This window comes from Chaetodon trifascialis, chromosome 11 (assembly GCF_039877785.1).
Source record: "Chaetodon trifascialis isolate fChaTrf1 chromosome 11, fChaTrf1.hap1, whole genome shotgun sequence".
NCBI classification, from domain to species: Eukaryota; Metazoa; Chordata; class Actinopteri; order Chaetodontiformes; family Chaetodontidae; genus Chaetodon; species Chaetodon trifascialis.
The window spans coordinates 19,202,985-19,219,125 of record NC_092066.1 but is presented as its reverse complement, the minus strand read 5'-3'; the positions used below and the strand labels follow the sequence as shown (position 1 = coordinate 19,219,125).

At 42.0% G+C, this 16,141-nt stretch overlaps 2 protein-coding genes across 2 annotated transcripts; one reads left to right on the top strand and one right to left on the bottom strand.

Moving 5' to 3' along the window:
* Positions 1–416: 416 nt before the first annotated feature.
* On the top strand, positions 417–4,958 carry LOC139339284 (ras-related protein Rab-18-like). Its single transcript, XM_070974828.1, has 7 exons — positions 417–604; positions 993–1,048; positions 1,238–1,299; positions 1,934–2,006; positions 2,341–2,459; positions 2,680–2,746; positions 3,403–4,958. Exons 1-7 carry the CDS (start codon positions 537–539, stop codon positions 3,573–3,575), a joined length of 618 nt encoding a protein of 205 aa, XP_070830929.1. The 5' UTR covers positions 417–536; the 3' UTR covers positions 3,576–4,958.
* Positions 4,959–6,746: 1,788 nt separating this feature from the next.
* On the bottom strand, positions 6,747–14,357 carry LOC139339353 (homeobox protein Mohawk-like). The gene is made up of 6 exons (XM_070974931.1): positions 14,131–14,357; positions 13,664–13,823; positions 13,389–13,542; positions 12,895–13,233; positions 7,402–7,435; positions 6,747–7,086 (listed from the first exon to the last, which is right to left on the bottom strand). The coding sequence occupies exons 1-6, from the start codon at positions 14,355–14,357 to the stop codon at positions 6,747–6,749; spliced, it is 1,254 nt and encodes a 417-aa protein (XP_070831032.1).
* Positions 14,358–16,141: the final 1,784 nt, after the last annotated feature.

Below are 16,141 nucleotides of genomic sequence, written 5' to 3'. Positions count from 1 at the left end.
TTTTGTGGCTTAGGCATTACAAAGATGGCAGACACATGATATATCTGTTTGTTTGTTTTCCCAATATAAGACAGAACTTACTTCCTCTACGGTCAGAAAGTAAAACACATTTTTGAACTTTAATGGAAAGAGTTTCTTCACTCAACGCTTTTAGACTCAATACGTTTAAAAAAAAACTCTTAAAAGTTGTATCAAGTTGTATTGCGTTTTTTTTTGCATCATCATTATTATTATTATCAATATGCAACTAGTTTATTATATTATCAAGTAAATTAAAACATTTAATTTAATTTAATTTAATTTAATTTAATTTAATTTAATTTAATTTAATTTAATTTAATTTAATTTTCAACCAGTTATACACTTTACATATGGACGCCGTGACCCCCCGTGACGTCACGCGCTGCAGGTTGGGCGGAAGTTGCGCGAACAGCAGGCTATCATCGGAGCTGTTAGCCGCCTGATGCCCTAAAAACAAGCGGAATCTATCGAGAAAAGCTTCGCCAAGAAGAAGTCGAGCTAGTTTCCACAGGAATATGGACGAAGACGTGCTGACGACTCTGAAGCTGTTGATAATTGGCGAAAGCGGCGTCGGGAAGTCCAGGTTTGTAGCTTCTTAGCTGGCTTTGTTGTGACTGTTGACATTTCTCTTGTTATGTAAGTTTATTACCCGCCGCTCAGCAGCTGTTGCTACAGTTAGCTGCTAGTATTGTTGTCCTTTTCTGCCAGTTTAGGCCAAACACTAACTGTTAGCAAGTTGTCTGTTAGGTAACAAATAACGTCAGCTCCACACAGGCAGCTGTAAAACCTCCCGGTATTTTGTTGGCTGATCAGAGATAACAACCTCAGACAGTTGTCAACATTAAAACAGTTCAGTTGTTGTGATGTTTCTGCAGCTGAGGGAACAGCTGATAGAGCTTTGGTCATCTCACAAAAGCACATTGTACTGAATGCCCTGCTGATTTCCATGTTATCTTTATTTTCCCTGACAGTCTCCTCCTGAGGTTCACGGATGATACTTTTGATCCAGAGCAGACAGCGACAATAGGTTTGACACACATATACAGACATACATTCACACCCACACACAGATCTATGAAAACTATTACTGCTTAAGATGGATCATTTAAAGGCCCTTTCTCTTTCCTCTCTCTCTCTCTCTCCCTCTCTCTCTCTCTCTCTCTCTCTCTCTCTCTCTCTCTCTCTCTCTCTCTCTCCCTCTCTCGTGACTGATCAGGTGTGGATTTTAAAGTGAAGACACTTTCAATAGATGGGAACAGAGCAAAGCTCGCCATATGGGTAAGACTGAGGTCACTAAGCCATTGTCTACAGTTCATCTGGCTGGTCAGTAAAAACATGATGAACTACACGGGTTCTCCACGAGATGGCGACATTGCACAGCCAGCAACACAGAGAGAAACGGAAAAACAGAGAAAGCTTCCTTTCACGAGGCATAAAGTGGCCTAGTCCTGATGTCCAAGTGAGGCCTTAACCTGAGGTGTAAATGCTGAACTCTCACAGACTTTATTGTTTGTCTTCTTTACAAAAATGTGTTTGTGCAGGAGGATGCCACAGGGCTCAACATGCTTAATGAGGAAGAGCACAGCACTTTGTGGCTAAGGGCATGTGCAAGGCTCATGTTGCATGTTGATTAGTGTTCCTTATTTTTCAAGAGAAAAATTGAATATAGGAATATTGTTCTGTCTAATTGAAGTAAAGCAGATCCCTCAGATCATGTATGTAAAGTGCATGGCCATGGCCAGTTTCACAGTAGAACAGGCCTGAGGTCCTGCTGTCTTATCGAGAGCACATGTCAAAGTCAGAGTCTGTGAGTGGGAACACTGGGACTTGGCAAGTGAACCAGCTCGTCTCAAACGTTTGGTCTCATGAAGGTCTTTGCTGCTGTTGAACTTGAGTGTCTTTACTTCTGCAGGACACAGCTGGACAGGAAAGGTTTCGCACTCTGACGCCCAGCTACTACCGCGGTGCGCAGGGAGTCATACTTGGTAAACAATGACACGTAACACGTTCAGTAACATCCTTTATAGGCAAATTTCTCTTTCTAGTAAAATGATTCTGTCAGCTCTCCGCACATGATCCTTCCAGGGTCACACTTCATGCTTATTGCTTGTAATTTTACAGATTAAAATGCTGAAATGAATCATACTTCGGGAGTCAATATGCCACTCGCAGCGTCAGCTAAATGCTCAAACTACAATCAACAGCCCTCAGATATTTGCATTGTCCTGTCTAAACTCTTTTTAATAAAAGGAAGATGTTATTAAACTTCTATCAAATATTCCCTCTGACTTCTCTTCTCTGTTTGCATGCTGTTGACAGTATATGATGTCACGAAGCGTGACACTTTCACAAAGCTTGAAAACTGGCTGAATGAACTTGAAACCTACACGACACGCAACGACATTGTAAAAATGCTTGTCGGGAACAAAATTGATAAGGTGAGTCTGTAGCTTGTGTCACTTTGACAAATGCAGTACAAGATCATAGATTTCTGGTCATTTATGTGAGAGAAATTCAGTGTAAAGACAGAATAATGGCCTTAATGTAAACCATGGCTTTATTCAGAAATACGTGTGCTTTATAACTGTGCTCACCAGCCACGGGTGTTGTTTCGTTTGTATTGAACATGAATTTTAAACACTCCCGTCTGGTTTTCAGGACGACCATGAAGTGGACAGAAACGAGGGGCTGAAATTCGCGAGGAAACACTCGATGCTTTTTATTGGTAAGTATCCATGGTGGAGTAAAATCAGATGCAGTCAGATGTCAGACATGGTCAATGAAAGTAATAGAGCCATAAAATGGAACTTAGAGCCATTAAGACATACCATGCTGTCCTCAACAGTCACAACTGTAATTGCATAGTTGGAAGCAGTCAAGACGTCACTTAGCAAGCCATGCGTTTAGTTTGGGTTTGTTGCCTTGTTTATACGGCTCTGACATTTCTGAGTCTGTGCTGTAGGAGCTGCGCTGAAAGACGGGGCCGCTCCAGCAGAACTGCATTCTGATTACAATCTAGCGGGCTTTCATTTATCGGATCCATGTCTGCACATGTTCCCGATTCTCATCTCCAATCTGCCCCTCTCTGGGAAATTAGGTTAACATATCTGTGGAGTTTCCATTTTAGAACGGCTAAATTAAGGGCTTTTGAAAAGGGTTGGGCTCGAAGATGTCTTCATCCCACTGGATGTCTGCTGCTTCTTAAATTAAATTTCATACTTTATATGTCATGTTTGTCAACATGTGGATATGTTGAAAGCTATATCATTAGTTTTGCTGTATTATTATTATGCTCTGTTTTTTATTTAAAAGTTGGCGTGTAGTCCCCCCACCCCCATAAGTCTCGCTAACCCTCTTTCCTTTGTGCTTTCCTCTGTACAGAGGCCAGTGCAAAGACCAAAGATGGCGTCCAGTGTGCCTTTGAGGAGCTTGTGGAGAAGATCCTCCAGACTCCGGGGCTGTGGGAGAGTGAAAACCAGGGTCAGAAGCTCCAGCTGAGAGGGCAGGAACAGGGCGGTGGCAGGGCATGTGGAGGATACTGTTCCATACCCTGAAACTGGACTGAACCAAAAAACACCAACCTGCTCGCAACGACTACAGACCAGAGACAGAGAAGAAAAGAGAGGGGGAAGGAGAGGTGGAACTGGATGAGTGCTGTAAAAGCTTACTGCTGGAGAAGTTCTGTTGGTCTAAAGGACTTTGCTGTTTGCACCTTTCTTTTCAACCATCATCTCTCATATGTCACTACTTTTAAAACATGAATGAAAGGATCATGCAAAAATAACCTCTTGTCTAAGGCAGTATAGCGTTTTAATGGAGAAAACCACGCCAAGTGTACGTCATTCGAGTGCGTCTGGTCTGAATTTATCTTTCTGGCAACAGTGATTCCACTGTACAATAAGGCGTCAGGTTAATCGTGTAGTGCCTATAACATGAAGCAGTTTGTAGGTTACAGTACACAGCTTGTCAGTTTGACTCAGAATGATTCATTTTAATCAGCGCTGAAGTCTCATCAATCCTCCTCTTCCAGGAAAAGTTTCTTTCCCCGCTTATGGTTTGTCAGCTGTTCATGTCGACTTCTGTGTCGTTGACACAGTTAATGTACAAAATGTTCGACAACACATATATTTGCAAGCTTTATTTCACACATAACACATCACTTGGACTGAGAGCAGTGGTGGACTTGTTATGTGGAGTGTGTGTTGGCCTCCGTTTAACACCAGAGCACTGTGAATGCCAAATAGGACATTTCACAACGGACCCCTGTTACTGACATCAGTTCATTTTTGCTGTTAATCCGATTATTATTATTCATTTGATGGTGATTTCAATCAAATTCTGTCTACGTATGTACAGAGGCTCTGAAGCGAACTGATTTCCTGTATTTCATCTCTTTCCATGGAGAAATCCAAGACACGTCTTTTAGGATTTTCTGCAACCAGACCTCTTTTTCTTCGCATGTCTGATCTGGACCACAACTTCCACAGCTACAAGTCTATGGTTTACAGTATTGAGAGCCCTTGCAATAAAATATGCTCTTTTACTAACTTGAGTTCCATTTTTCTACTCTGGCAAAATGTCATTTAGTCTCAGTTTGACCCTGTAAGATTGTTTTTTTTTCTCTTTCTGTGTGGTGTGATCTATATAATATCCCATTGACGTTTTAAAGGCATTTCTCACAGGTCATTGAGAGTATGAGAGCATTCCCAAAACCTTTGATGTAACATTGCTATTTGTTTGAATTCCTCTTGTCTTCTTGAGAATCATCCTCCCCTGTATCCCTGTACTGTTTCCTGTTGCTTTTGCTGTGCACTTAGAATCATATTCAGCAATATGTTAAATTGAAATCTGCCTTAACATTGAATGGCATTTGCTTGGGCTGTGGTCCAGTAATGTCCATATTGTTTCGAACTGAAATAAATGACAACCTCAAGATACTCTCGACTAATTATTGTTCAATTGCCATTTGAGAACTGCTGTTTAGTTTCCATGTTGTGTAGAAGCCCACCTAATCAAAAGCAGGTTTACAGTGGAAACAGTAGTGAGGTGCTCTTTCCATAATACTTTGTTGATGTCGTACACACGAGACCTGCACAAAATGTCAAAAAACAGAGCAAAACCAGGACGTGAGTGGAAAAACCCTGTTAATCATGTTTTGTGAAAATGGTCCCAGAAGACGGAGTGTGATTACAAGCTTATGTTTGGTGTCAGGATGTCCCCAGACAGAACAGGACGCTCCCCACAAGTCTCTCCTCGGTGGCAGGGTACCAGACATCCCCCCGAGGCTTATCATGTTCTCCGTATTTCCAATAACATAATGTTTTTGGCAGCTGATGCCATATTGAGGTCAGGAAACTCCTGAGATCTCATTTGGCATTCATGTTATGTTTTAACATCAAAAACAGATGTCAGCTGTGTGTCCCAGCTATCATAAAAATGTTTGCTGTTTAAGAAAATACAGAAAAAAACAAGATTTTTGCACCATGGACAGATATCAGATTGTGTTTGTGAGCACCTTACCTCATTATTTCGTAACAATATGTTCACGGTTTCATCAAAAACTCCTCCAATAAGATGAACCTGTGTTACCTGGCAGTGAAAACAAGCTACAAACCCAACACTGCCACCGCTTATGATGATAAGGGGACTTGTTAGCTAGCAGTAGCCCATATGCACATGTAGCCAACATGGAGCAGTTGTGTTCTTGGTGACATAACAAATGAAAGCACCATATTTACTCCTCTGCTTTTAGCTCCTGTTTTTTGTCTCCGCTAAGCTGACTAACTCATGAGGGAAGCTGTCCGTGTAGCTTCTAAATGCTCTGTGTTCACTGGCTAGTTGCTAACTTTGACTGCTGGCTTTGCACCTCGCTGAGTCACAGTTAAAGCTGCCTGTATGGCTGATAACGACTCGATGAGCGCTGAGGAGTGAACCAAAACACTGAAGCTGTGGCCTGGAAAACCGAAACAATAAATTAAAAAACACTAAAAAGCTGGAGGGAAAGAGCCGAATTCATCACTATGAGTGACCCCTTTCAGATACACAGTCATTTGATCCATATAAAGAATACTGATTACAGCTGCTTTATCTTTGAATCAGGAAGCCACAGCGTGTTTATCATCATATTTCATAGACTTCAACGACCAAAATTGCTCATGTCCAGCCATAACAGTGAATCCAGAAGCCCTTTAACCTCAGCACTCTGCTTGAAGAACCGTCTCCCTGCTCAGATCAGGATGCCATCTGTCCGCCCATATTACAAGCTTTTATAAAGTCGTCTGAAAGGACATGATGAAACTGCGAGTACCACAATTGCACACAGGGAAACTACCACTAAATACAGCTCAGTAAAGCATAACTCTGCATCTTCAGCCACTGCAAAGCGGTCATTTAAAGCAAACGACTACTCAAGAGATTTCACATTGGGTTTATTCAAATAGCTGCTGTCAGACTTTTGCATTGGATGATAATCCAGTCTCATGGAAGTTAATATAACTTACTGCAACAGGCGGCAATAGGAAGACATTAGAAACATGGCAAAAACAGTAGAATATTCAACTGCTTTGGGGCAGTTTTTTCCATTTTACAATGTAAAAATGATTGAAAATGTCAAAGTTTATCAGCATTACAAAATAACAGAGGCTGTACATATATTGCCAGGCACTTAAGCATCTGGTTTTCCCATATGGAGCCATGTGCTTCGACCAGATGCTCGAATTTAATGCCTACACACTGTTTGCCAGGGCCACATTAACAGTCTGAACCTCAGAGATATGAGAGGACTTCTGGATGATGCGGCTGGTGAGAGCGGGCCCCGCGGTGCAGCTCTGCCTCAGAACAGAGGTGGGTCCTGTGACACACATCCTGTCCGTGATCGTGGTCCTCGTAACCGAGAAGGGCCCTTGGGTGCAGCTCTGGCCTGTGCCAGAGCTGGGCACGGTTGCGCCGCTCTGGTCTGCTGTGCAGCTCTGTCCCTGGGCCAAGCTGGTCAGAGCCACGGCGGCGTGGATCTCCCTCCAGCCCTGACTGACTCGTCTCTGCTGGCTTCGGTCCTGCTGCTGGTCCCTGTGAATATATTAAAGAAACTCAGCTGTAAATGAGCTGGATTATTAAGCATCATCTCACCTCTTTCCTAACATTAAGCTGGAAAAAGAATCAGCTGCAGAGCAATTTTAGTCCAAATTAGAAATGGTGCATTTGCTCGCACATTCTCCTCTTGATATAAAGCCAGAATAATATGGATGAATTAGAGGTGGTGGTTCAATTTCAAGAACGACCTCCAAGAGGGATTATAAATAGTTTCACATTTCAGGTTGATGAAAGTTGAAAAGTGCAACAGTTGATTGGATTGCAGATTGAGCAATGAATGATTACGCTTACCTGTCACATTTAGTTGAAGTATAGTCCATTGTGTCTGCAAGAGAGAAGAAAAAGACTCACCTAAATATGCCATGAATCACTTTACATGATAGCAGTGAAATTGCAAACAGAGAATATTCACCGGACAGTCCATGTTGGATTAGGCCTCTTGACCGTATTTGAGTGGTACATGGTATTAATGCAATGTTTCTAATTTGTAGCATGTGCGTAAGTACGTTTGTATGCATGGGTTTGATGTGTGCATCTTGGAATATTAATACATTTGTGTATTCGGTTACTACTTGTCTATTATGTCTCTCTGGACTCAGTGAAGTGCACGCGGTCTGCCTGTGCTCAGCCACTCCGGCCAAAACAAATGCAATGCAGAGTTTCTCTTGAGCTTTTGAGAGGGAAGAAAACCTGATATCTGCAACGTGTCATGAGAACTGACGCTGTGTTTTTAGGCATCCAGCTCTGCTCGCACCTGTGAAGTGGGTCCACTCTGTGTCATTCCTTTTCCACAAGCTGTCCCTGCACGTCTCTGTCTTTTTGTTGGCTATCATCTGACATTTACTTAGCCTGTTGGGCCACAATTTGTTTTCTGTAAAATGGTGATGACCCACCCTACCTTGCTTCTGACTGGCTAGTGCTTATTGCCTTTGTTGGTTGGGTTGGTTAGGTTTAGGCATGAAGAGTGATGATTGATTAAGGTTAAGGAAATAGTATCAGGGTAAGCCAGTCAGAGGCAGACTAGAGTGGGTCATTAAGTTGCCATCTTAGGGAAAAAAAATTATGGGCAACAGCCCATACTCCAGGTCTTGAGCCAGCAGGTATCTGGAAAATGGATCATGGATATCTGGACCAAGAATTCCTCTTCTATATGGTCATTGGTTGTATTTGAAACAATCTACTAGCACTACATACTGATTTGGCCAAAATGTAGCATGTAGTATGCAAACAAAAGCAAAATCTGCAGTATGCCAAAAATACCTGTTTGTATTGATTCCATAAGAATCTCCAGCATGCATTGGACCAGTCTATCTTGTCTACTGCAGGGGTAGCTATGACCGCAACAAGCATGGGCATTAACATGGACAAAAATACCATCAATCAACAAGTTTTATGAAAAGGCCCCCAGTTTGACTGAAGCCAGGATAAGAAAGATAACATTACGCTTCCAACGAACCAGCTCCAACTCACATGAACACACTGGTGCATCTGGTTCCCTCCTGTCAGATAGACGTGACCCATCTCTCAGGTAAATGTTCATCTTACGGAAAATCATGAAAATCCACATTCAATTTCACTTGTTTTAGAGCATAAAGGGATGCTGCACAGTAGCTGTGGGTTGCCATTAGCCGTGTTATTGTTTACTGTCCAAAATCAATTTAACAGTTTCATACTGCAAAGTCATATGAAAAAACACTAAGCAGTATTTTGCACATACTGTATACTGCATTTGTCGGTAGTATGTAGTTGGTGGTTGACGTTCTGATGAACAACTTGAGAATGAACAACGCAGATGACATTTCGAACAGATATCTTCCTATGAATGCAATAATTAACAAAAAGTGAGACTGTTGTCAGATGATATTGCATTTGCTTTCCACATGCACTGCTTACCCCTATGCAACCAAAGCCCACTGAAATGTGATTGGTCAATACTAGACTACAAGCAGACAACAAACAAAAACCAGATCGCTTCTGAGATCAAAATCTTGTCCCTTGCCAACAGATTGTGCATTGACATGCAGATATCTGTTTATAGAGATTAGATGAATGAATACCTGAGATCCCCAACCTATGTGTGGAAGAAGGAAGGCTCAGTCTTTATTGCACATTGTCCTGAAATTAAACGACAGTATCTTTTTATGAAGCAGGAGCGGGATGAAGAGGACTTTGGAGAAATATTACACCGCTTGTGCAATTTCTGTTTGTGGTCTGTGCATAAGCGTGCCTTATATGTAGAACATATTTTCCATTTCAGTTTTGGAATATTGCCTTTTTTCATTGGAGCAGATAGAAGCTGGTCAGAATTTTTCTTCAGAGAGCAATAGACAGGGAAATTAGTGGCCCACTGTGAAACACAGTCTTTCAATGCTAACAGCCCGAAACATCCCCGTCTCTGATTTCTTTAGCCAGGCTGGAGCCAAGAGCAACTACTTATTGATAGTAAATCATTTTACCGTTTTATGCTTTTTGCTACTGAACATCCCTGAGCATTTTTCTCTTTAGCCATGACATGATTTACCAAGAAAGTACTTCAGTACCTCTGTTGTATTTATTACCAAGAGAAAACATTGTTTTATCTCTGGTGAGCCTCAGATTTACAGCAGGGATCAGGTACAACAAAATTTTACGGGGGTAATGAAGCTGCTGACTTTTTATTTAATAAAAGTGTTTTTAATTCTTTTAAAATATTTTTCATCTTCATTTCTGCTTTATTTAGATAGACAGGAAAGGCAGAGGAGAGAGAGGGGAGGCCTGGACTCCAGTTGAACCAGGGCTGTTACAGTAAGGATAAGTAAGGATACTCTACCTGGTGAGCCAGTAGGGTGCAATTCCATATTAAAGCTTACGTCTAATCGTATTCATTTACAAATAAAGAACAGTTTTATATTTTGGGAAAGATGCATTAACTTTTCATGATGAACTTTCTTGCTGAGAGTAAGCTGAGAAAATAACATCCTTAAGTCTGTACAGCAAATATGAAGCTACAACAAGCAGCCAGTTAGCTTAGCTTAGCATAAACACAGAAAACAGAGGGAAACAGCTAGCCTCTCTCCTTTTGAACAACATTCACCTACCAGCACCACTAAAGCTCATTGAACAGTAGCCTATGTATCTCATTTTTGTAAAACAGAGGTGTGAAAACAGCTAGCTAAAATTTTATGATCATAAAACAGTGTGGCACAAGTGCTAAGCTAAGCTAGGCTAACCATCTCCTGGCTCCAGCTTCATGTCTCCAGATGCTGCTGGAGGTGTCAATCTCATCAAACTCAAGACAGAAAGTGATTAAGTGTGTTTGAATTAGTGTATTTGTATTTCTACTACAGCCATCAATCCTGTCTTATGTAACCAACTCATAATGAAATAATGCCTGCATGAGCTGATTTAAGTCTTGGATGTTCTCCCACAACATCAGTTTAAACTCCCTCACGTCCGTGGTCCATGACCTCCAGTCATCTCACAGGTGTGTCACTGGGATCCACACTGGAAAACAACTGTGCTCTGAGAAAATACTGTAACACCTTATTTCCTTGATGCATTTATGAATAAGGGGCTCCCCTCTCGACATGCGTGTTTTTATTTTAAACAGAATGGGTGGAAAGCGCAGCAAGGCGTCTGTCCAGGTATGTTTTTTGTCGCTCTGTGTCCAGTAAAGCATGATGCTGGTGATCTTTATTGCTCTCCAGCCTTTTTAAGGGAAATATATAAGTTGATGCGAGTACCGTATTATGTGGTGAAAGCATTCTCACATTTCTGTCCAGTGCATAGTAACATCACTAACATACTATTCCATTAGACTTTTACTGTCTGTGGGATTCAGACTGATATGTTTTAAGTGTCCTTGTCAGACACTGTTTAGTGGCATCGCTTATTAGTCCATCACTTGAGGTTTAGTGAGGTTTAGTGTTTTAGCCGTCTCCTGGGTGGAGTATAAACGTGTTAATGGTGTTAGTGCCTGTCATGAATCTGGCAGCTTGACTTTCCACTTCACCTCCACAGAGGAGCCGAATTGGGCTGCAAACACCCTTAATATGACCAGCAGGGATACATTAAACGTTTGCACAAACATTTCAGCAGCGCTGCCCACGTAGTGTGTGATGACATCAAGAACCCCCCAGATGCTCCAAAAGAAATATGACTTGAACTAAGAGAGTAATAACATGCTTGAAGGAATAGTTCAACATTTTGGGAAATACGCTTATTTGCTTTCTGACCCTGGGCGAGCATTAGCTTAGCTTAGCATAAAGACTGAAAACAGGAGGAAACAGCTAACCTGGCTCTATCCAAAGGTAATCTTAGTCTTAAATGACTGTATTTTCTAAAATGAATACATTGAATGACTAATTAGACTTAATTTAAACACTAATTAAAATGTTGAAAAATTGTAGGCTACCATATTTAGTTAAGCCATACAGTGTGCTTTATAATATATATATAATATGCTGTACCATTTCACTGGTTCACAATTTCTTTAGATATTTACTACAAGCCTGTTAAAATGATGAATTATCCTAATTATCATTAAATTGCCCATCTGTAGGCCAATTTGAGGTTAAACTGAGTTTCCCGCATACAGATTAAGCCTGGTCACAGACTATAAAAATATCCATTAGATAACTTTTGGACTGGGACCAGAATCTAATGTTTGCCATGAAAGTGCCTCAAAAATAATACAAAAGCACCTTAAAGCATTCCTTGTTTAATTTTAGAGTGAAACTTGCTAAAAAGCAGATTTGGTAACAAAAATCTTTTTGCCGCTCTTATGATAGAATGTAAATTTAGACTGATTTTGAGTAACAGTAAGTAACACTTGGTAGAAGCAGCCTGCCAAACCACACATAAGTCGAGGAAGCGAAGCTGCACCGTGGAGCGGTGACGGGAGCAGCCAAATGGATGTTAGTGATCTCGCTGTGCCTCGTCTCACAGCTAAGCGGCACCTCTGACGGTCGCCCTACCAGCCGTCTTCAGTGTGTTACTGACAGGCTGCCCCTTCTCTACATTTGGCTGAGGTTTCCATTTCTCACCCTGGGAAGAATAAAGTCTCAGACATTCTGTAATTGTCCTTGAGACTGGACTGGACATTTCCACCATGGCAAGAAGCTGAAGCGGAACAAATGGCACATTCTAGTATATGGAAATGATATTTGTGGTGCGTAGCGGCAGCCAGCATGAGTTCCATCCAATTTTAAAATGAGGGATTTCAGCGTCTGCATGAGTCTTTATTAGTAATGTTTGTAAAGGCTTTGGCTCCTGTACCTTAGCGGATTTGAGGGTTGTTAGTGTGCTGTGATCCCTATAGGTCTGAAAGGGCACCCAGGTGTCAAACTCCCTCCCACTTTCACTCTAACTTTATAATTGAATCTCACAGAGCTTCTGACTTTCCGTGGAATGCCAGAGATTTATTAATGTCAGGGAGCTCTGAGGAACCATATGGAAGTTTCTGTTCGGTCTGTTCTTATTTTACTGTACACTGTGGTGTGTTAAAAGTGAACTGAGGGGAAGCAGAGTAGTTAAAGTGTCATTTTACCTCACATTCAGTGTTAATCTACAATTAACAAGGAAGATGGTTAAATGATTTCTATTGGCATCACTTTTTCTTCCAATACCCTCTATTTTGATCATGATTGTTTAACTTACTGTCGTTTGATGCATAATATGAGCATTTGCAGAATCACATGCTACATACTGAGCACAGATCTGGTGTTGAAGCACAGTATTCCACTCATCTTACTTCTTTAATGTGCGATATTGTCCTGCACACTGACAAAAGCTGATGTCTCTCACCCATGTGGTAGACAAAGTTGGCCTCAGTTTCGTAGGATGATGCCGGGGAGACAACATCTCGATCACATTCGTTGGAGCTGAAGGACTCAGAGTGGCTCCTCCTCTTGCGGGCCGAGGTGACGCCATCGGCCTTCGCTGCCATCATGTGTCGCAGGGTGTCATTCAGATACCGATTCAGTAAACTGCTCTTGTACTTGGATGGAGGCGACGTGCTGTCGTCACTGTTGGCGGAGTCCGCCATGGCGAGGACGCTGCCCTGTTTTTGGAGCACGCTTTTGTGGGAAGATGACCTGCCAAAGTCTGATTTGCTGATAGATGTTTGTAAGGGACATTCTTCATCTGTAGTAAAGGAAACAAAACTGTGATTCATTGTACTGATTCAAATGATTCATATGGATATATATGATGGGCAAAGTAGAAATAAATCCAGTCTTTTTTTTCACAACTCCATCTATAAAAAGATGAGAAATAAACTTAAATACTGCAGCTCATACCATCTGACTCGGTGTCATCACTGCACACGCTCAGCCGTTCAGCGTTTCCCTGGATGTATTTATTGTACAATTTGATCCTCAGCGCCCAGCTCAGGTCTGGCTGTCTCACCGTGTTCTTCAGCCTCCGCCGGGCATTCGCGAACCAATTTGAAACCTGCACAGATACACCTTGTTATAGCACTGCATTGAAACGCTCACAATTCAACACCAGTATGTCCCTGTAGTGACTTTGCCTTTGGGCCAGGAGCCTTGTCTTGGAGGAGCTTGCCTCTCACCTGCACTAGTGTCATGTGTGAGCCCAGGGCCAGCAGGACCTTCTCCGTCTTGGTGGGGTAGGGGTTGTCCCGGTGTTTGTACAACCAATGTTTCAGTGGTCGGGCCATGTCCTGCAGCACCTGTCTCTTGTGGCGAACTTTGACCCCACCCAGACGAGACCTGGAGGAATTAGAAGGTACCTAATAGATTCATGAAGACCACCTACAATCCCCTCTGAATGCTGAGTTATTTCTGTTTGTAACTTCCATGCGAAGAACTACAAAGATCTATTAAGCCATGTGTATAAAGGCAGATGAAAACCATTTTAGCGTGACATAATGTAGATTTTATATGATTCTGAAATACTGCTTTTTAAGTTTAACTGCATTGAGATACATATGACAACTATGACACAAAACACAACCACCTTTTAAATGTTCATCATGCCATAAAAACAACATTTCCAACTGAGACAAAAAGGGCGTACCCATATCTTCTGTACTTGATCGGAGAGCTGTTTTCAGTGGCGTCCTGGCATCGCAGCAGGTCTGCGTTCTCCCCGTCTGTTAAACTGCTCTGAGGTAAGTCTACACAGCCCAGTCTGCTCCTCTCCTCTGCTCTCCTGTTGTCCTCCAAACGAAGCAGCGTGTCAGACTTCATCACACCAACTTTGTTCATTGTTAAACACAAGTTTCCCTCAATCAACAGGTGCATCAGTAGACTTCCAGATGTGAATAGAAGCAGCAGGTTCCCATCCTGGATACACTTGATGTAAAGGTAGTGTGAAAACAAACAAAAAAAGAGTTAAAAAGTGCTCCTTGCTCTTCTTCCTGTGCTCACGGGAGCAGTGACTGAACAGACTTGATGACTGACTCTTTGAGAGAATAATGTTTGAAAAGTCAGAGGATGTTGTCTGGTTTAGTTGAGCTGTGCAAGGAGAGTTCAAATAACCTGCTGCTCCGCCGCCTATTGGCTCTCCCGCCGTCCAATCACTTCTGTGGAGAGCTGTGTGAGGAGAAACTTGCAGGACAGCACCCCAGCATATGAAAAATACTGCTCATGTAAGAATATCAGCAAATGCGGTCATTAGATTTACTAGTGAGATTTCGCCTGGTGTGACTGCAGCCTGTGCTAAGCAGTCTGACATGCTCTCATATTTTCTACGTGAGGCATATGAATCTGTTGCGGTTCTACTAAAAATCGTGTCAGCAAATAATAGATGTTTTACCAGGGGATTCTGGAAATTTATGAGTGTAATTACACGGTCGCTAATAACCAGCAAAACCACCAAACTGTGCCTTGTGTTGGGCAGTGAATCCTGCTGAGTTGAAATGGATTTCAGTACAAATTGGCTCATAATGAAGTCAAAACAAACACTGGAAAATGAAATCGATCCTTGCCTATTTAATCCTCAGCCAGTGCTGCACGTGCAGTTGACAGATCTTTGAGTCAGTAAGTGTGTCAGGACTGTGCATCTTTTACACCGTCTGCAGTGTGAGCAGGGGTAATCCAATCATAATGCTCATATAACTATATGACTGTATAACTATATGACAACAAGCGGGCACTGGGCCCAGTATTCAAAGACACTGTGGTTCAGCTTTAGTTGTCAGCTACGTACGTTTGTCCTCTTGACATCCCGACACTCTTATGTAAGACTGTTTGGATCTTCAGTAATGACTTTGCCACACACAATCATAACTTCATAATCCTTAAGCAAACATATGCGATAAAATGCATTTGTCCCGCCTCCAGCTGACAATTTTGAAGGTTACGGCTAGCATCCGAGCAGCACTTGTTCAACCGTTAAACACATTAAAGGACTCCATAACTCTCATCCGTGTTCATAATTCAGCAGTATCAGTGGGAGGCTGAATTTCAGTGGTTTCAAAGCTGAAAAACACATGGACCAGAAGCATCCCCGGTAGGTGCAGTAAATTCCTCGCTCACATTCCTCAGCAGTGGTCGGAGAATGCTACATGCTATCACACACCATTTACTCCTGTCCCTCTGTGACATGTTCACCGGCTCAACTGTTGATATTAGCTGGGAACACGCCTTCATTCAGCAGCCAGGAGACCTGTAAAAAACACCATGGAAGGACATATATCTCTACTTGTTTGGATAGTTTGGCACTGTGTGTGTGTGTGTGTGTGTGTGTGTGTGTGTGTGTGTGTATGTTGAAGGTTCACTAACTCCAGGCTTGTCCAAAGGGCCAAACATCTAGCCAATGTGTGCTGAGGAAGTACCTTTTTTTCTTGAACTTGCATTATTTCTAATTCACCAGCTCTGGATTGCTGTGTATGAATACAACTTTGTATTTGAAAGAGGAAGATTGTGTCATTTCTTCTCTCAGAGGTTTTTATCAGGAAATAGGAATTAGCTGATGACTCTTTTAAGTCACAGTGGTCTACAATAAACTACAAGGTTTTATGCTGTAATAAACTCCCGCATCCTTCCAGCATCTACCTCACTGTGCTGGCTGTTTAGCAAAGATG